At 24.9% G+C, this 22,842-nt stretch overlaps 1 protein-coding gene across 1 annotated transcript; it reads left to right on the top strand.

Moving 5' to 3' along the window:
* Positions 1 to 2,061: 2,061 nt before the first annotated feature.
* LOC113866552 (30S ribosomal protein S21, chloroplastic-like) lies at positions 2,062 to 3,579 on the top strand. Its single transcript, XM_027501380.1, has 2 exons — positions 2,062 to 2,405; positions 3,203 to 3,579. Exons 1-2 carry the CDS (start codon positions 2,064 to 2,066, stop codon positions 3,365 to 3,367), a joined length of 507 nt encoding a protein of 168 aa, XP_027357181.1. The 5' UTR covers positions 2,062 to 2,063; the 3' UTR covers positions 3,368 to 3,579.
* Positions 3,580 to 22,842: the final 19,263 nt, after the last annotated feature.

The raw sequence follows: 22,842 nt of genomic DNA, 5'->3' as shown, positions 1-22,842 counted from the left end.
TTTCAAATAAATTATTTTTTGTCTAAAATACTGGCTTTATTATATAAAAAGCAGTATATTTAATTTTTTTAATTATTTCATTTTTTTCTCTTTTTTCTTACCCCTTAATTATGTTTTTACAACTTGTATCTCTCTTCCTTCAAACTCTTAAAAAAAATAATTCTTTTCTCTTCCTTCCCTTGACTTTCATTCATATTTTCTTTTTTTGACAAAAATCTTTTCTTTTGTTTCTGCTAAAATGAAAATAAAAATAAATTTTATTTTCTTTAAAAAGAAAAAAATTTCTTAGTAAATAAGGCAAGTTAAAATTAAACATTTCAATTTTTTTAAATAAAAAATAAGTAACAAATCTTTATACATAAGAGAAAAATTAGAATGAAGGCATGAAGCTAATAACTGAAGCTGAAAAAAATATTAAAAGATAATAATAATAATAAAAAAAACAAAAAGGGGACTTCAAAACCGAGTGGGTATCATATATAGAAAAAAGAGTAAAAAAGAGAAGAAAGAAAAGGATTAAAAAATTTTCATTTACTTTTTCATATTGAGGTCACATTCTCCCACTACACACACTTTTGTTATTCTAGATAACAACGATGGTATTGGTGAAATGAATGAAATAATGTTAAGATTAATTTTTTATTATAATTTTATGTTATTTCATTGTCTTTATTTTAGTTATTTATTTATTTATTTATCTTAATTATTTATTCATTATTATTATTTTTATTATTGTTTCATTTTTGTATAATTTGATTTGGATTTATATTTTGTCTTTTTATGTATGGTTAATAAGTTATATTTTATTTTAAAATTATAATAAATAAATAAATAAAATTCATGAAATGATTTATAATATTAATATGTAATTTTTTTACTATGTATTACAAATTATTAAAACCTACAAGTCTCATACAACATGAATTTTTTAATTTAAATTATTTCTAATTTTCTATTTTATTAAATATTTATTTATATTAATTAACTAAAATATAACCTCCATCAAATAGTTATGTTTTTCTTTTATGACTTCAATAATTAATTTAGTAATTAAAGTGTAAATTTTGTATTTCTAATTTAGATAATTATTTAATCTCTTAAAATTATTTTTTATGTAATATTTTCTAATATCATTGTACAATTTACATTGTATCAAATAAGTTATAAAAAATTTATACATAATTTACACTGTTCTAAATTTTTTATAATACAAAATTTTAAATTAAAGTATAAATTCACATAATTTTTAAAATATTAATTAATATTATAATAAATAAAATATTTCTCTTTAAAAAAAATAAAGTGATAAAAATTATTGTTTAAAAATTAAATAAATAATTTTTAAAATTATAATAAATTTACATAATTATTCTAAAGTAATAGTAACATTGTAAGATATTAATATCTTTTATACGTGTAAATAACTTCTAAATTCAGTTTTTATTTAAAAAATTATATTATTTAAAATTTTTTTAATAAATTTTAGCAGTAATTTAATTAATTTTTCTTTAAAATATTTATTTTTAACTATATTTTTTAAAATGTTTTGTCCTATTGTAACTTACATTTCTAAATAACATTTTATAAAATATATGATGGGCTATTTTAATTGTCAGTTTGAAAGTTTTTATTAAATAGATTAATTTTATAAAATTTAATTTAAAAATAAAATTAATAAATATTTTATTATATTAATTTATTCTAACAGATATAATATTTTTAAATATAAATAAATATTAATTGTTAAATAATATGTTAATGTGTTTATATATATATATTATTTAAATTATGTAAAATTTAATATATAATAATAAAAATAATATAAGATAATTCTATAGTTAAATCAATGAATGTTATATTTTATGGAGAATTAATATACAGTGACTCTTATTATTTTTATAATTTAATTATATAATGCCAACATTAATATATTCTGGATTAGCTGATAGACCCGTGTATTAATTATATCATATTTGAATGACGATGGAATTGGGATCCACAAAAGATCTTATCCAAATTTCTGACAAAAATATTCCCATTTACACGACAACTAAGAATCATCCATGGCTGCTTCGTCCACCATCAACAGATTCCTCTCTCTCTTCTTACCCACGAAACAACCACCTTCACCTTCATCACCAACACCACTCAGCCTCCCTCCTCCACCCCCTCCCTTGCCTTCCCACACCCTCAAATCCTCACACAACTTGGCACCACTGCTTCCTCAACACCTCTCTTCCTCAGAGTTATCCTCAGTGATATGCCCCTCCCTCGCCTACTCCAACACCCTCTTCTTCCGATCACCCTACAACAACGTTCAAGCGAAAAGAGAGGTGTTCAAAGCCCGTCTAGTTCAACACTCTACAAGAACAAAGTCACGCCTAAACGCAAAAGCTCCTTCCTTTTCTATCTAACATAGGTTTGTTCCAATGGAACTACCAAGAATATAAATAAATTGTTTCCTTTTGGGTTGTTAACTTGTGTTGGTGATACATAATACATGTTGGGATGAAGCAGAGTTATAAAGTAAGAAGATGTTAATGGTCAGAAAGTGAGTTTCATTTACGATTGATTTAAATTTATCTCAGTTTATATATATATTCACTAAATTTATCTAAGTTGTGGTGTTAAAATTTGAGTAAATACACAAATTCGTCCTTGAAAGTGACATTTTGTCTATTTTTTTTATAACATTTTGTTTACTTTTGATTTATGTAACTTTCGCATTATATCATTTGGTTTTCAAATATGTCAACTTGCTTACATTTTATTCTCAAGATTTTGTTTCAAAGTTTGGAGGGAGAAAGAAGACAAAGGGCTTGAGAGGTAGGAGAGGAGTAATGAAGGAGAAAGAAGATTAACAAAAACAATTCCGTAAGTTTGGGGAATTTAAAGACATGAGTTTATAGGAGAGAGAGTTTGGAGTGTGTATAAAAAAATCTCGTATATTTAAAAACTTCCAAACTTCAGTTGCTATCAAATAAACATCCCCTTCTCTTCCTTAAACTAACTCCCCTTTAAGGAACTATTGGTCCCAAAAGTGTTGTTACATACAAGTTGTTTCCTGATGTTGTACATTTGTCTGCTATGATTTGGCCCTTGGAGTGGAATTGATACTGAGTGTATCACAGATAGTGTGTAAGGTGAAACAAGAGGTATTTCTTGTTAAATATATACAATAAAAAGACTAAATTGAATTTTGATACTTGTTTGCCTTGTATCATTTTCAGGCGACCCATGTCTAAAAACTTCAGCACAGAAAAAGCAGGATGTGCCAACAACTAAGAAGGAAGAGGATGAGGATAATTCGGATCTACCTGAAGGAGACATCCTTTATAACTCCTTGTTCCTCTATGCTTGTATATAGGTTTCTTTGATTTTACTATGTGAGGCTTTTTCCTACATCTAAGTTTTGTTGAGCAAAATGTCTTCCTTACTCAGTGCATTTTCAACTGTGTTAATTTAATATGATGTAATGTGTTTGTGCATCAAAATTTTGTTATGCCTTTGGTTCTATGAAATCTTGCATCAATAACTACTTTTTCACCGACTTGCATCAATTAGTAGTTGCCTAAGTTACCAGACATGTAGAAGATACATTGATAATATATGTTTTAAGGTGAAATGTCTTCCTCTTTGGACAGTGAAATATGTTTAAAATGAGATGGTAGCTTGTTCATTTCAGCTGTAAGATTGAAGGTATTGGAAATTTTGAAGAATCCAAGTGTACTGAGATTTGCATTTGTTAGTATGTTAGTGTGAATGCTCCAAGCTGCTGTTGATAATCTGCAAATACCAGTCTCAAACATATTGCAGTGATACATTTATGCCTTTGGTTTTCATGTTATCTTTCCATGATCAATTTTTCATCATTTGTGGTAGAGATTATTTCAAGTTATGGATACACAACTTTACTCATCATGCGTTATGTTATTTGACTATCATTGGGTGCTTGTTATTGGGATCACTGGTCTTTTAACCCACGGTGTTACTAAAATCCTTGACCACATTAGAACTTCTAAAGGTAGGCACAGTATTCATGGTGGAACTAAATGTGGAATTATCACAATCAGCATCTAGATAATTTATCCATGAATGTATCACTTGTGTGTGTTAGGCAAAGTCAAAGCATTTTAAGCTAGATTTGTTTGGTAAAGAAGCTTGTTTTAATAGCTTGTAATGTTTTTCTTTTGTAGTGCTTCTTTCTTTTTATTTTTTTTATTTTTTGTCCAATTTTGTAGTGCTTTTTGAAAGGCCATTATTGGAAATAGCTTTTGGGCTTACAAGCTCCTACCTTATTATTTTTCTTCCATTTCTATGTTCATTATTTATCATAATTTCTTCTTTAACTTTTTTTTTCCACAAATCCTTGATACTCTCCCTCATTTTTATAATATAAAATTTTTAAAAATATATTTATTTAGATTATCTCATTTTATTTAATAAAAATAGTTAAAATTCATTATCAAGAGTTTAAGAGTATAAAGGTGAGAAATTAGCTTCTTACTCGTTTTCCGGCCTTTTCCCTCTTAAGGCTGGTCATTATCTTAATTTTAAGATGATAGATTATTTAAAATAAGTTAGAATATAGGAATGAATTAATTGAAAATATTAAATGATGGATTAGTAATTAAATATATCATTTTATGTTATTTTGTACTAATTATTTTTAATTCAAATAATTGACTTATTAATTCTTAACTTTCAGCTTTTTTATCAACTTATTGGTTACTTTTGTCAATCCATCTATTATCAAAATGATAAGAACCAATGGTCCAAAATATGGTTTCCTTAACATCAATATCTAAAATTAATTTTAATTACTTAAAAGAAAGAGTTTAATTAAAAAGATTATTATATGAAAATATAAAGTATTATAAGAATTTTTAATAACTTTAATTTTTAAGATTGACTTTAAAGATTAATATTTTCTGAAAATAAAGGCCTTTGGATGCTCATCTGAAATGTTGAGCATTATGTTGAAAATCTTTTATTGTATTATCTTGAATATCTACTTACCTCGATTACCCTCGATTCTTGCGGGTCACACTCAAGGTTTTATTGTTGATAATGTTGCTTGGTGGCTATTTTTTTTTTATGGATTTTTTAAATTACAAAAATATGAATTTTTTGCAAAAATTATAGAAATATGAATTTTTTAAATTAAATATTTTATTGTTATTTTAAAAATTGTCATTAGCAAGTTTTAAATTTTTTTAAATTTATAATATTTTTTTAAAAAATATACCGTTGACGATAGTGAGACTTTATCACTTTTTATTCTTTTATTTTTTTAATTCCTTTATTTATACCGAAAATTGCTATAATAATTTTGAAACTTCATATTCCCTTAATTTAAAAATAAAAATCATAATTTATATATATAAAAAATTAATCCTTGATCGATAAGTATTAGTTTCCTTTAATGTCTAGGGACCCCACTCTCTTGACGTATTTTGGAGTAGGAAAATGTGATTTTGGTGGGTAGATCTATATTTATAGGTGGCATCATTGATACTTGATAGACAAAACGTGAAAATCAGTGGAGTATGTATATTATTACATTTATTATTATTTAATTTTTTTTTATTAATATAGTTATTTTTTGATGAAATATTATTTAAATTAATATAAGTGTCAATATACATTTCCTCAACAATGTCATGCTCAATCTAATGGATTTGATGTGATGTGTTTAATACTGTCCACGTTACTTTAGTGTTGACATTTATAATAAAAAACAATTGATGATCATCATCATATAAACACATGTATTATTATACAAAGAGCCTCAAATCCTGAAAATTTCAATTGCCATTAAGATCCTCAAACATTTGGCATGCACGGCATAAATTTCCTGCAATACTTGACCAATAATAATAATAATAATATATTGAAGTATTTATAGAATAAGTTATTTCATATAATTTTTTTTAAAATATTAACATTTTATTAAGGATAAATTTTTAGATAAACATAAACTGACACTAAATCATTCAAATACAATGTACTACAGTTTTATAGAGAAATTGCAATACAAAAAAGATGCAATATGTCCTTATCTTTATTACCACACAGTAACGGATTAAAAACCATTCAAAGGAGGGTTGAAAGAAAATAAATTTAATAACAAAGCTTAAAATATACCAGTATACTACTAATTCTTGTATTCAAGAAGAATGATGAAAAATAAAAAAGAACTTAGAAGAAGGACTGCTTCTTTCTCTCGTTGTCGTCTGTCTCGTTGAGTCGCTATTGCTTGGAGTTGGAAACTAAAAAAATTAAAATGTGATAAGCACTAATGATAAAAATTAAAAAAAATATAAAAAATGAGATTTTCACTTACCTTGTTGGAGAAGCTTTCAAGTTCAACTCCTAATACAAAAGACAAAAAGTGAATTAATATAGTAATGTTGCTGAGTGTGATACAGTGGTGGACCAAGGAAATTTGTACTCAAATAGTCAATTTTTTATTAATTTCTTAAAGTCAATACTAATATTTCGTATTCTGAGAGGACGAGGGCTATACTAGTGGTAATATAACAAATAAATATAATATTATATAAAAAAAATGAAGATGAAATGAAAAAAAGTACTTTATTTACTTCTTTTCCTTTTGTTACATCTAGTTTGTCTCTTATAAATTCGATAGCAAGGTCATGAAGTCAAATATCCAATTACACACACAAACTCGATCTTATTTGTGGTCAGCATCAAGGAGCACATCAATGATAGATCCAAATGTCTTCTTAAGCGCTTCCAACTAAACAAATATAACAAAGAGGGGGGGCCAAGCCCTACCTTACTCCCTTTGTATCCGTCACTGGTACTACACAACACACAAGCTTTTGCGAGAATCATCAATTCACGTTTGGTTAAGTTCTTCTATATCAGGACTGCATTAAGTAATAAACATTAAATGAATACCACTACCTTTCTTGGGCACTGAACTTCCAAATCTTGCATAAGGCCTGCACTAGACCCAGCTTCAAACCACTACCTACAGTAAAGAAATGATGAATGTGCTGATAAGCAGATTGCATATTATATTTCTTGTCACTATTACACTTTTACAACAACATGTCATTCCCATTTTCTCTTGATTTCTTATCCTTCATAGTTTCCCACAATTACTATTGTAAATTCTCTTTTTATGAAAATAATTGTCTTCTCCAATAAATTTTTCAAATCCATTGACCCATCTCAAATCATCCGTTATCCATCACACACGCCTTCTCATTAGTTGTTGTTAAAACCAACCTTAGGTATAAATTTGTTAATGCAATATTTCCTGTCTATTTATCATTCCAAAACTAAAAGAACAATTATCGCCGATTTGAAGCACTATAAGTTATTTCCAAAGAAATTAGCATATGCACATTATCCATATTGCAATTGATTTCATACAAACTTATATCATAGGTTCAATCATAAAATTTATTTAAAAAATTAAAATTTATTATAGATCCTTTGAAATAATTTAAAATGTCTTAGCAAAATGCCAGGGTTTGTTTTCAGAAAAGATTATACTTTGTACAACTTTGCTGCCTCAGTTTTTACCATCGTTTGAGAATAAGGGTGTTCATAATTGATACAAACTGTTTCAAATCGTTAAATAGATTAAAAATTTTCAAAAGTTGAATAATTTATAATTGAAAGAATCAGAAATAAAAAAAAGGTTTTCTTTTCTCTTGCAATTTGGTTTGACTTTCTATTCTCATTTTTACAATTAATTTAAACTAAGCCAAACCATAAATATATTGAATTTTCTATTCTATTCTTATATAAATATTAATTTAATGTATATTTTATTAAATTTATTCATATTTTTTTAAAGAAAGCTTTGATATTATTACAATTTAGACTAATTTAAATTTATTTAATAAATGTTATATTTAAAATACCAAAATCAGTTACTAAAAAAGTTTATGTAATTAAAATCTATTCATAATGTAATTAGTGAAATTTTATTTATTTTCAAATCAAAATGTTAAAGTTGTGTCTCTTAAAAAAGATAAAATACTAAAATTTAACTTAATTTAAATTGTAAAATATCAGTTTAAATTAGTTTAGTTTTAATCTTTTTAATTTAATTTAAATTAAATTAAACATTTTCCTTTTTAATCAGTTGAAAAGTATTTCTTATACCTTAAAATCTATTTGCATGAAATTGAGATGCGGAATTGTAAGGCACATGGCTTCTGCATCTCGTAAAAATGTGCCAAGCAAGTCGATTCAATTAATAACCATTAGGCACGTTTAACAAAATCTCTTTAATCCAACTAATTGTATTGTAGCTTTGTGGTCCATGCATTTTCTGAGGGATTATTTATTTAATTATTTATTCAATAAAGTTTATTTGGAAATTAAAACAGGTTTGATCATTCACTTAAAGTTTATTATGATCTTAATTTATAGAAATTAAGTAATAAATACACCGTTAGTTATATACTTTACATATAATTTCTTAATATTTTTTCCTTTATTTTATTTTTTACTTTTAGCTCTTATTCTTCTCTTTTATTTTTAATTCTTATCTATCACTTTTTGCTCCTACGTATTTTCATATTATTTTTTTTCCTCTTATTACACATTATAAGAAAAAGACTAAAATGTTAAAAATAAAGAAAGACTACAAATAATAAATAGAAAATAAAAAAAATAAAATACTTTGTAAATTATTTTTATAATTAATCTTAATTTTTTTAAAAAAAATACTACTGCATTTTTTATTAAATTGATTAATTATAATTAATGTAAAGAGTTTTTTTTTTTTAAAATACATAAAGTTTCTTATATATATTTTTTCTCCAACCGAGGTCGTTTAATCATGACTTAAGTATTAGAAGCACTAAATGCCAATATTTTTTTTTTCAATTTCTATTTGCATTAGGTATCATTAATAAGACACATTGCTTTATTTTTACCGATAAAACTTTCCAAATGAATTCTCTCACACGAATCTATCACCTGTTTACATCAATACACATTAAGCCAATAACATGATAAACTTAGTTTTAATACAATTGTTGAGAAAAGAAATTGATAGTTTTTCCTTAAAAAATTATTTCAAGAGTTTATGTGAAAACTATAGAATCGAAGGAAAAACTACAATTATCGTATAACAACAATTAAGAAATAATATTGCATAAAAAGTTTACCAACATATATGTTTCAATAATCTCAATCTTAATTGAAATAGATGTATTTTTTTATTTCATTGTCTACACCAATTAATACTATTATAGTTCAAATAAATTATCATAATTCACAATTAATAACATATTATATATTTTGCATATACTATAACTAATATGTTTGTGCTATCATTATTCACTTTGCATCAATCCTAATTAACATTTGTGTTATTGTAGATTCGTTATCAATAACTTATCTTTTTCTATTGTAGCAAAATAATTTCATAAGAATACACTTATAATTTGTTTTAAGAATTATCCTTTGATACAATAAGAGTCATGTGTAATTATGTTTGTATCAATATGTTCTTAAATTTGGACAGGTCAAAATTGATTCTTTAATTAATTTTTTCATATTAAAAAAATTTCATAGCATTTAAAAAAGATTGATATAAGTTTTTCTTAACCAAAATCTATGGTAAAATATGCAAAAAGAATAAAATACAAGTGAAATATTTTATCAATAAATAACGAGTAAAGGATTCAAATAAAGTAAAACTATATCCAACTTAACCCAAAACTTTAAAGCTACTGGATTCAATCCTTAGCATTTATGTGTTGTTTAATTTTTCTATTCCTACATTAGTTAATGCTTCTTCGTTAAAACTTACTACATCAATAAGTCATGGTAGCAAAATAAATGAACCAAACATCCACCAATCCAATCATACTTTTGACAACTTGTACAATATCCCAAATGCATTTGGCTTTACATATGTATAACAATTCTGAATTCATATCTTGTATCATCCATTAATAAGTAAGCACAATCTTTAATTTGGAACACAATTTTAAATAAATCAATGATGCAAATCTTGAATGTATTAAAAAGATATCACTTCTTTTGTCTATTTAAAAGCTTTTTTATAAAGAAAAAAAATCATAAACTTATAATTGTTCCCTAAAATGATTAACTAAATAAATTCAATAATTGCATACTTTATTATACATTACCTTGCATTTTGTCACAATTTAATAGTTATTTATTAAGATTATTGTTTTCTTCTTCTAGAATACATTATCAATTTTAAAGGAGATAAATCTGAAAAAGTCTCCTTATCTTTGAACAATCAATAGTTTTTCACTAACAAATAAATATTGCTTGCAATTCTATGTGCACATGCCTTTTTTGATTGCTTCAATAAATTAAATATTTTGCTAGTGTGAATTGAAATCTAAAAGATTGTATGACTTATACTGATCAACTAATAGCAGCACATATTTCGTGTTACCCAATAGTTGACAAAGAAAGTAGTTAAAAAATAAGGAGAAATTTTATTTATATTTTTTCAGATTTAACAAAATTTTATTGAGTAGCTTGTTACTCATGGGTTAAGTGATATTTGATATCCACCATAATCATCCTTTAGGGTAATTAAAGTAACTCTGAAAAGAAAACATATAACTGCATGACAAAAAGAAAAAAAATATAAAAAAATCATCATATATTTTTCATATGAGCTATTTTTTTTTTTATTAATTTGGAGTCATTAAGCTAACAAATTAAGTTTCAGAAGTTTCTTCTTGGAAATTTAGACTAAAAGTGTTAACTTAATTTTCATGGCTTAACCTCTTTTTTTCTAATTATGTGGAACGTAACTTTACTCTAATTAATAAAATATGCTCACTATATTTTACTTGAGATTGCTTTCAGAAAGGTTGACTATGAGGAGGTATCGTTTACCTACTGAAAATGAAACGAGGCCCTGAAAATAAAAAAAAGGCTACTTTTGTTTTCTTTTAACTGACACCTAATTATAAAATTACTCTACATGCTACTCTACATATAAAATAATTATTGTTATGTAAAATTTTGCAATAATAAAAGATAAAATGACTTTTTAAATTATATTTGATATATTTAATCTCCCCGATTAAAATGGTCTAGTTCCACAGCTAGTTAATTACAAAATATTTTCTTATCTAATGAGTATGAGATTTAATCTCATAATCATACAGCAGGATCAAAAGTTAAAATTCCTTCTAATAGTTATTTTTTTCTTTCATACAAGAGCTTCAAAATAAATTGGTGATATCACATGGTTAAAAATTTTTACATTTACAAATGTTAGTGTGATTATATCATAGTTTTACAATGATGATATTTTTTTTCTTAAATAAATTTTATTTATATTTCAAAGTGAGTAGTTTAGTAGTTGGATCCTTTTAAAATCATGAATAGGAATAATGAACCCTTTATCAAGTAAAAAAAGAAAGAAAGAAAGAAAAATCAGGAAAAATATTAGTAGCAAATCATATTAAGGTTAGAATATAAAAAAAAAATAAAATAGAATAAAATAAAAAAGACTAAACTCTCATTTTAGTCCTTGAGAGAGTTTGAGTTCAGCATTTTAGTTTTTGAAAAATTTAAAATATCATGTTCGTCTCCAACTTTCTTCTCTATCATTTATTTTAGTCCCTAAACTCATACTCTATTAAGAAACTGTAATAGAGAGTTGACTTGTCAAGTTAAGTGCCATATTAGATGTTCAGATGACAAGAAACGACGTCGTTTGAAAAAGGAACGCGGTAAAATACTTTAATTGTTAAAAACGGCGTCGTTTTCCATGACATTGGTTGAAGGATTGTTGCCCCCCCCTCGAGGAAGGAACTTTAGAGCGACCATTGAAGAGAGTGTTCTCCACAACAACAAATTTCAAGCCATTCTTAAACTTGGATGAAGGAGGAGAAATGTTATTGCCACTCAGACCCAATAATTTCAGAGATGCTAATTCAACCCACCAAGAAATCCCAATAGTGCCATCACTTCAAAAGTGTAAGGAATCCCCAATTTGTTATGACAAAATGCAGCACCGGTCTAATATTGGGGACTTATTAGTAGAGTAGAAGTAACGAGATCCATTTGTAGCAAAATCTCAACTACTTTAATATGATGATTACTCACTGCTTCATGTAATGTGGTGTTCTCATCACAATTTTTGGCTCTAATGTAGTTCTTGTCTGCTTCTATCCCATGCTCAATGTCACGAAGAAAATGATTGGTATGTTTAATTAGTAATCTTGTGATGTTGTAGTGTCCATACCTAGCAGTGACATAAACGAGTGTTTCTCCTTTAGCATTAGGAAGTAGAATGATTTGAGATCTAAGATTATATTTGTGGAGAACCCTAAGTGAATATGTCAGAATTTCACCCAGAATATCACCCAAATTCATGTTTACAGAACGATACCAATTTTTTGACAATTAAAGGTGTTTTGCCACGTTCATTTCACAAACAGTGTCGTTTCTTGCCATCTGGACATCTGACATGACACTTAACGTGACAAGTCAACTCTTTGTTACAGTTTCTTAATGAAGTCTGAGTGTAAAGACTAAAATGAATAATGGAGAAGAAAGTTGGAGACTAACATGATATTTTAAATTTTTCAAGGACTAAAATGCTGACCCAAACTCTCTAAAGGACTAAAATAAGGGTTTAACCAAATAAAAAAATTAAGATTAGAATAATCATATCAATGTTCAATATAAAAATAAAAATTCATATTAAGGTTTCTTAAAATTGAGTGAAAGACATGGACAGTTAGCAATTGCAAGCTTAATAATTCAACAACTACCCTCTGTCAAATTCATGTTAACAAACACATGGTGTGAATCCTAGATTATTCTTTTATTTTACATATATTATATTTTTGTATTCTTTGATGCAATAAATATTCTTGATTATTATTAACATTTTCTTAATAAATTATTCTTAATTTTACATCATTTAAAAGTTTTACATTTTATTCACACCAGTTTTTCATTGCTTAACTATTTAAAAAAATTAATTTTTAATATAATAAAGACTTTTTTTTCCTAAAAATTCATAGAAGAAAACATACATTTGTTATTACATGTATTTTTTTTAAAAATATAATCCTATTCAAGATGAATACTTAGATAGTACTATGGTGAGTGACAAATTTTATTTTAAAATATTTAATAAATTCAAAAAGATTAAATTGAAATAATTTTATGTCAATTAATTCATATGTATTTAGTGATAGTCTTTGTCATTAATCTAAATCATATTACTTTCAATTTTATTTGTAAAAAAAATCTAATTCATCAAAACTAATCCAAGATAATTATATGTAATAAATTTAACTTCTATTCTAAAAACATTTATAATATTAATTGTTTAAATTAGCCTATTATATGTTAAATAAATAAATATATTCATATTTATATTTAAAAAATAAATTTTTTAAGTATTAACATTTTATTAAGGACAAATTTAAAGTACAAGAGGTACTTCAACACACATTACAACTCTAAAAAAAATTAACAATGTATATTGAGAGATTATTAATCTAATTCACATACACAATCAATCATCTTAAAAGTCATGTCACAAGTCACTTCAGAAAATGATACTTAACAAAATTAAACATTTAACTAATATTTAATACACTGTTATTGAAGATAATACATTTTGCTAAAGTCAAATTGTCCATATTATCGCAAATCACATAATTACAAATCTCATTCGTTTCTTTTTTTTTATATTGGATTCCACAATAATGTCTTGTGTAAATTTTTAGGTAAACATAAATTGACATTAAATCATTCAAACACCATGTAACACGGTTTCATGGAGATACTGTAATGCTCAAAAAGATTAAGCATGTCTTCTCATCTTTGGTATCATACAATTCATAAACTTCTGAGAAAATTGTCAATTCACGTTTAGTCAAATTCTCTACACCAAAATTGCATTAAGCAGCAGATGCCAAATAGATAACACTACTTTTTTCGGCACACTGACCTTTTAAATTTTGCGTAAGACTTGCATTAGAGACAACTTCAAACTGCTACCTACAGTGACAAAAATGAAAAATATAGGGATAAGCAGATTACACACTATATTTCTTATTACCATCACACTTAAGTGTTAACATGTCATTCACATCTTTCCTCGGCCTCTTACCCTCCATAGTCTCTTGCAATTGCTGCTATAAATTCTCTTCCTGTGAAAACAATTACTTTCTTCAAGAAATTTTCTACACTCGTTGACCCATATCAAATCGTTCATTATTCAGCACTCGTGCCTCCTTATTATTCATTGTTGAAAACAGTCTTGAGTATAAAATTTTTAATACAATATTTCTCGCCCATTTATCTTTTCAAAAATTAAAAGATTAACCATTGCTAAGTATTTGTGGAACAAAGGTAATATAATATATTTGAATTTTTTAAATATCTGAATTTTTTTATTAAAACTAAAATAACATTTACATATACTTTATTTTATATATATATATATATATATATATATATATAAATTCATGAAATATGTATTTTCTTTATTTTAAAGCAAGATACTTAATATTTATGATTTTTTGTTCTGGATTTTTTTCCCTAAAATAAATACTTCCTCCATTTCAATTTAAGGTCACAAATTAAGTGATATAATTAATATTTTTATTTTTAATAAAAAAAATTTCATTTTTTTTAATTGTATCTTCTATCTCTCTTTTATATTATTAGTTTTTTTGTTTTAAATTAAGGATATAGTTAGTATAAATATTTAACATTGTCTTATTTTTTAAATAAAAAGAAATAAGAAGAATAAGAAAAAACTACAGATGAGTAAATATTATATGAATACTTCAATTTACTCCTTATCTGCGCATCCTTTTATTATTATTATTAAATCAGATAATATTATATGACACATAACTAATGAACTTTTATATACATTAAATCAGATTGATATTTTATTAACCAGGATTCAACAAAATTACAATTTTACTGTTCTGATGTAAAATAAACCAATAAAAATGATCAAATAAGATATTTAAATTATATGTTCGACCCACAACTATTTTTTTTTATGCATAAATCTCATCAGTATTATTTGAGCTTTGTGTTGGGACTAAAAGATTATACTTTTACATATTAATTTTTTTTATTATAAATTTAACTATATAGAAAATGTGGTTTCTAAATTGGTTCAATTTGACTAAATTTTTAGAGAAATTTTTATAAGAAAAAAAAAGTTAGTATAAAAAATAAATAATTATCTCACAAGTTAGAAATAATTTATCTCTTTAAAATTCAGAGAAGAAAGATAAATAAAAGAACTTATTAATTTTTTTAAAACAATAGAGAAGCATAAATTATTCTTAATTTATGAGAGAAATTTTATTTAGTTTTTACACTAATATTTTTATATTTATTTTGATAAAAACGTTTTAAGGAGTGCAGTAAAATGACTACTAAAGGGTAAGCCTCGAAGAATCAAAGAATTACAAATGACTATGCAAACGAAACTAAACTGTGTAAACAAAATCTCCCAGAATTGCAAATGCTTATAATTCAAGTTAAAGATACTATGACCTTAAATTTGAAGACTGCAGTTTTTTATGTCATCTCACATACCACAATTTGGATCGATAAACAAAATATTAGAGGAATTAAAGTAACAGACGGTTCCTATTCAGCTAGTACTTGTTACAACTGTTAGAGAAGTTAAAGTTCATGATCTTTTTTAATGAATAAAGGGAACTAATCTAACTTTATTAATGAATAAAGGAAACATTAATAACATATAATTTCTAGACTAGAAGCATATATATTAAATAAATGATAAAAAATTGCAAAATATGAAATTCCAAAAATAAAATAAAATAATCAAAATAAAAAATATTAACAAATTTGGTCTACAAATTAATTGTGATAAAAAGAGAAAGAAATGCATACAGTAATTTTCCTAAAGGTGGAGCCATAGAAGAAGAAAGAGATAAGAAAGGATATTAGGGTGTGATGTTTATATTTGTAAAACCACAATGGTATATGCAAATTTTTCTTCATAAAACTTGTGCCTCACCTTCTTTAATGGATATAAAGATGATGTTCTTGTCATGTATATCTGGCTTTAGGGTACCATTGCACACAGCAAGAAAAATAATACACACATAAAAGTGCCACGTGATGCCTTATCATTTCAATTCTTACTTTTATATTGCCTTTGTCATTATTCGATTGTCATTGCCTTAGACGTTACAGCTTCTATAAGCATTTGGTTATCATTTTTTCAATATTCTACTTTATTTTTTTTATCATATGATTTGCTTTATTGGTGATTTGCCACGATTGTGACCGACCAGAGAAGAGTAATATAGATTTGTTATTAGCATTAACATAAATTCTATGCAATTTCCTTCTTTTTTTTTAGTTTTGTTTATTTATTTTACATTATGCATTTTTTTTTATTTTTCATTTTTATTCTTATTTATTTTGGAATTTGGCCCCTTTTTATTATTTTTATACTATTAATATTTCTTTTTAAACCACTATTATTAAAATTTAGACCACTACGAGATAATAATTGAAATAAGTTTTCAGACATGATTTGATTTTTAAAATTGATTAACTATGATGGCAGGCTATACCGCTATAGAATAATTTCTAATAAAAATATGTTTCTGTATTTATTTTATCATTATACTAATTTATTTGTTTAATCTATATCATATTTTTTCCGATCATATGTATATATATAATTTAAATGACTTCATATAAAATATAAAATATAAAAATTAGAACTTAGCTGCTGATAAAAAATTGGGAGAGAATTGAGATATCACTCAATTAAACTTTATCTAATATTCTTGATGTCATTATCATTTAGATCTCGCCAAATATGGAAGTTTAGTTTAATGTCTCAAATAATTTATTATATTTTAAATTTGAATGCCATTACATATAAAACAATTGAATTCAAACATTCATAAATTAATATGTTAGTCAATTAAATTATTTTCAATATATTTTTTATTAAAAATTATTTTTAATATCTTGAATCTTGTCAAGTGAGTTAACTTAATTTGATTTTATAAAGGATCCTTATATACATAAAAATATTCTGTAATATATGTTATGAAAAATAAATTTATTTCAATAAACAAGGCTATTTAGCTTTTCATTTCATGCCACTGTGACTTAAGATTTGTTTATATAATAATATAGACAAGATGGGATGTTTAAAGGATAAAATAATAAATTAATTTTAAATAAATTATACTGAATTAAATAATGTTAGAAAGAATAATACATTAATAAGTAATCATTAATCGAGAAATACCTTTTCTATTATGATTAATTCTTGAACTTCAACTCTAACTTATAAATTATGCTTTTTACCTTTTCCAATTACACCATCATAATTTAATGAATAAATTGGTGCACGGTGACTCTTGAAACTTGTGTAATTTTATTTGCCTCCCCAATCCCCATGCACTATTGGAAGTTAACTGCTCAATTTTTTAAAATTTGAGTTTGATTTTTTTAATAGTGAAATTTTTACTATATATTTTGACATTTCTATGTGGTAGGTTCATTTTATATTCGTACTACGTATTTTTACAAGGTTGAGGCAACCATTATTACTAACTGTTTAATTACAAATAAATACATTAAAAAGAATTTGTTAATGATAAAAAATTATATATCAACAAGTCTTAGTAGAAAATTTATGTTTTATTTTATGATAAGACTAATTATTCTATTCAATTATACAATTTATTCTAAAAAAATAATACCTTTCAATCAATTGTGACATTTCTAGAAGTATTTGTATCCTCTTTTACTTTTGCGTATGATATTACTATAGTTATATTTCTAATATATACATATTTGTGTGAATAAAGCATCAATTTGGTCATGTTTTATATTGCAACCTAACCCTTTTCTTTTATTAATTTAATTAATAACCCATCTAAAAAAGAAACAATGCATAAAAAGAATAATGTTAAAGACTGTAAAATGTTAAAATGCATATGACTTGTATTAAGTTCTTTTACTAGAAATAAAAATTTTAATTTAATACATTTGTTTGTTTTCTCATACAAGAAAAACTAAAGCTTAAGCATAGGGAGGTAAAGTAACAAAATTGCAGTCATTCCAAACCTCCACACACCTTTTTAAAATTTGAGTTTGGTTATCCTTGAACATTGGTAATTTTACTGCATATTTTGTCATGTCTATGTGGCAGGATTTGCCCATGTTCTTTACAAGGTTGAGACAACAATTGTTGCTAATGGTTTGATTTCCAACAAACACACTAAAGAAAATTTGTTCACCACAATGTGGCTTTAACTTGCTTGCGCAATTCCTTAGATACTTTTCGTATGAAGATAATGGCTTCTGAGCATAGTTGATCTCAGTGGAAGAACCTTGAAATGTAGGGACAATTGTAGAAGAAATTGATGTGTTAACTAAAAAGTTAAAAGTGATCATAAAGGCCACAACAAGATACACACCTTTAAATAATGCCATGATTCCACAAACAATGACAATCCTGTGTTAGAAGAAGATTTCCTTGTGATGGTAAGCAATCAAGAAAGTTTATTTATAGTTTAAATGATAATCTTAACGTTTATTGGTTAATGAATGCATTTAAGTAACTTCGTTAAAGTAATTAAATAAAGTTGATCATCTTTAAAGATTAATAAATATACAATCTTTGAGTTACTAGCGGAATAATGACTAATTCATGCTTTTATTTTTTACATGGTTATAAGTTAAATCTTTGAAAATAAATAGAAAAAAAGATAAATTTTCATTGATTTTAATAATCTTCAATTTTAGAACTGGATTTGATTAAACAATTAGTAATATATTTTATTGTAAAAAATATTTATTATATATTTCTATTTATAATATAATAAACATATTTTTATATAAAAAAAATTTAGACATTTAAATTTGACATCAACCAAATGATTTTTATTTATAATAAATATTTTCTAATTTTATTATTTTTTAAATAAAAAATTATAAATATAATATGTAAATATTTTATTATAACTTTTAATTTAAAGAAAAGAAACAATTTTAGAGATCATGCGCCGTAGATTGAGATCGCCTCGAAATAAAATACACATGAGTATGTTGTAAGCATATATTTGATAAATACTAGAACTATCCCTATTAGGCTTTAATTAAGGGTGTTGATCTAAATCATTCTAAACTACTCAAATAACTTTTTTTTTTAAAATAAATGTTGAATAAAAAATTCTCTTGCAATTTAGCTTGATTTATGATTCTATTTTTAAAACTGAATCGAATAAAATCAAATTATAAATGCATTAATTTTATATTAATTTTTATTCAAATATTAATCCAAAGAATATTTTATTAAACATATTTATATTTTAAATAAACATTTAGATGATTTTGATTTATAATTTATACTTTATAATTTAAATTAAGTTATAGTTTATAATGAGATTCAATATTTTATTTTTATGATTATTATATACTTAATTTATATTTAACATCTATTGTTTCTTATGTAAAAATTTAATTACTAAAAGAATTTATGTAATTAAGATTCTATTCATACTCTGATTAATAAAATTATATATTTATTAATATTAATAAAAATTAATATAATTTATTTTATGTAAACTAGTATAATTTTTTACACTATTATCCAATTATAAATTATTATATGAACAAGAAGAATTAATTTTGTAATAATTAGTATAAATGGTATCTATAATGTATTCTAATTGGTTAACAATATATTTTTTTTTTTACTTTGACAATGCATTAAAATTTTTTTACTTATCTTTTCTCTTATAATAATGATAATAATAAAAAGTGATAAAAAAACATCTAATGCAAACAATAAAATGTTAATTTAAATTTAATACTATCCTTCAATGCATTAGAATCATACAGTCAATTTTATTTATTTATTATATAATGCCAAGTTTGACTTCACGAGTAATGCCATGGAGGGAATGTGTCTTTGCATAATGCATAGTAGCCTCGTGGGATTTAAATATGGGTGGATCTTGTATCCTTGATTCGAGCCAACTACAATAAAACCTTAGTACAAGCCATGATCCATCGTAAACCCAAAACCAAACACATGATCCCATTTTGAACAAGCAAAAGCTGAGGTGTCACTTTTGGTGTTATTATTGGGTTATGACATGTCTAGAATTTTTTATCCTCTTTCGTTGAAGAAAATAATGACAATAAGTAGAATATTTTCGTAGCGATAAGGTGCCTCTCGAAGAAGTCAAGGGTCGTGTGATTTTGGACCGTCGATCAAAGTGATTTGTCAGTCGCAGGAACGTTACATGTGTCTCTTGTGGGTGACCCTTAAATGTCACGACATTATCTGACAGATCATCGTAGATGGGTGATGAAGATTGCAGAATAGATATACGACAATTATAATATTGAGAAGGGGATTGGTTCCCTTATATGCCAATAGGACCAATCATAAAGTCAAGAAAATAAAGATCCCTTAAGCATTGTTTTATGCATTATGCTAATTAGGTTGATTAATTAGTGCAATGCGCCAACTCCTTGGCTAAGGACATTAATTACATGCAAGTTTTTTAGCTTAAATTCTAGAAAATATTTCTTTTTTTTCACTGTTTTGATGAAATTGAATAGCAAAATATGAGTAGTTTAAGGTTTTGATGAAATTAAATAGTAAAATGACATTGTTTTTCTCATATATTATTGTACATTTTTGCCATCTATTATTGTACATTTTATTATTGCACGGTATATGACTTCAAATATTAAAGTGATTAGTAAAATTAAAAAGTAAGAGTAATATAATAATTTTAAAATTTAAGAGACTAAAATACTTAAAATTAACTCTCTTGGTGACTAAATTGATGATTTATTTTTATAAAAATTTTAAGAAAAGACAATGCTTCCTTTTAGGAAAGAGAAAGTTGTTTAATTCAATTTTAAAAAATATATTTATTTTATTTTAAAGAGATGAGTTGAATTCTTAAAATATATTTATTTGAAATTGAAAATATTTGATTGTCGTTTAAAATTAAATTCTAATTTTTCTTATGACATAAAACTATTTTATTAAATAATAAAATTGAATCACATTGATAAAGGAATTGACATTTATTCTTATTAATTGTGATTGATTATAACCCGACAGATTTGACTAATTGAATCACACTGATACTAGCTTCTTCAATGAATCTCTCTTTCAATTTTATTAACCTTACTTCACTCTTGTTTCCTTATGTTTCTTGAGTTTTCTAGCCTCACCACGTTCCCCTAATTATAGAGTAATACCATTCACATTAAAATATAACACTTTTTATAAGAAGAAAAGAGAAGAAAAAAATAGAATAATTGAGTTACTTGAGTAAAGTGATAGAGAAATGAACAATAAAATATTATTAAAAAAAAAACATGAATAACATCGTTTTACTTTTATATAGCTTCCCAACCCCAAAATAAATAGGCACATGCAACATGTTTTGTTAATTTATATATACCCATCTTATCTGTCTCTTTAGCCAATTACTTTCGGCGTTGGAAAGAAAATTTGAAATGCAAAATTATTTTACATTATCTTTTAATGTTATTATATCATTAAATAAGTTTGAATACACGAACGACCGTATTTGAAAATTCTAACATATAATTTGATGTTACATAAAAATTAAAAAAACATAACACTGACAACATGAGAAAATGATAATTTAGCTGGTATATTGTTTGAAAAAAAAATGCTATGTTGGAGCAATTATTATAGCTTTAAAAACAGAAAACATTTCTTTCAAAGATTGGATATCGTAGAAGTTTCCCATAGTTCGTACAACAAAGTTATATCTTTAATTTGGACCAAATCAAATTTGGAGTGAAGATCATTCCAATAATCCATGGAAAATTTTGCAATATAGGGAAATTGAAATACACATATTTGACGAATCCAGTTGATTTTTTGATAGCAAATATATAATACAAATAACCATTATAAGTTATAACAGAGATTTTTCAGCGAGAAAAAACAATAAACAAATGCATCCTTTCATCAAATTCACTATCATAATAACGAGCCAAGACTTGGGAGTAATTACTCATAAAATATGGTAACTTACATCAACAAATATGAAGTAGGTTTGAGGACAATGAATATTTAAACTTGGGTGTCACTTTCACGTTTCACTAACTTAAAAATGAATTGTTTCTTAATTCTTAGGTCCCTAAATTTTAGACCTTAAATTTATGCACACCATGTGGTGGTAAGTGGGCCGAATAATGTGAAAAAAACCATAATGTGAATGTGTCACGTTCTCCTTTGACAATGTGAATAATTGATGAAATGTAGGGAACTATGAATAATTGACAAGACAAGGATGCAAATAATAAGACATTAAGACCCCAAAACGATGACAGCCTCACAGCCACGATTTTCCGCTTTCTACCTCAGGTTCTATTCAATGCCCGTGTAATTTGTACTCCTTTAAACAATTATTATTATTAATAATTTCATTTTTTTTATATATAAAATGTTTCTAATATAAAAAATTAATCATAATACTAATAGTCTTCATTCAAAAGTGTAGAAAATATGAGAGAGAAAAAAAATAAAATAAAAAGGTAAAAATTAAGTCAATTTCTTTTTTATAAGTAATACACTCCTAACTCTCTTTAAGCAAGGTTTTAAATTTACAGTTTTGTTATTTTTATTTCTTGCTCACTTTTTTTTATCTTTTTGTATTCACATACCTTAAATATACAGACAAAAAGTTGTTCAAAAACATTATCATATTTGAGAACATTATGGGTGAAAAAGCTTCCTTAAGAAAACTAGTCCACTACACTATAAATACTCTTAGATCTAAACAAGATTAC

This window comes from Abrus precatorius, unplaced genomic scaffold (genome assembly GCF_003935025.1).
Source record: "Abrus precatorius isolate BTA unplaced genomic scaffold, Abrus_2018 Scaffold5, whole genome shotgun sequence".
Taxonomy (NCBI): domain Eukaryota; kingdom Viridiplantae; phylum Streptophyta; class Magnoliopsida; order Fabales; family Fabaceae; genus Abrus; species Abrus precatorius.
This window is presented reverse-complemented; position numbering and strand designations above follow the sequence as displayed.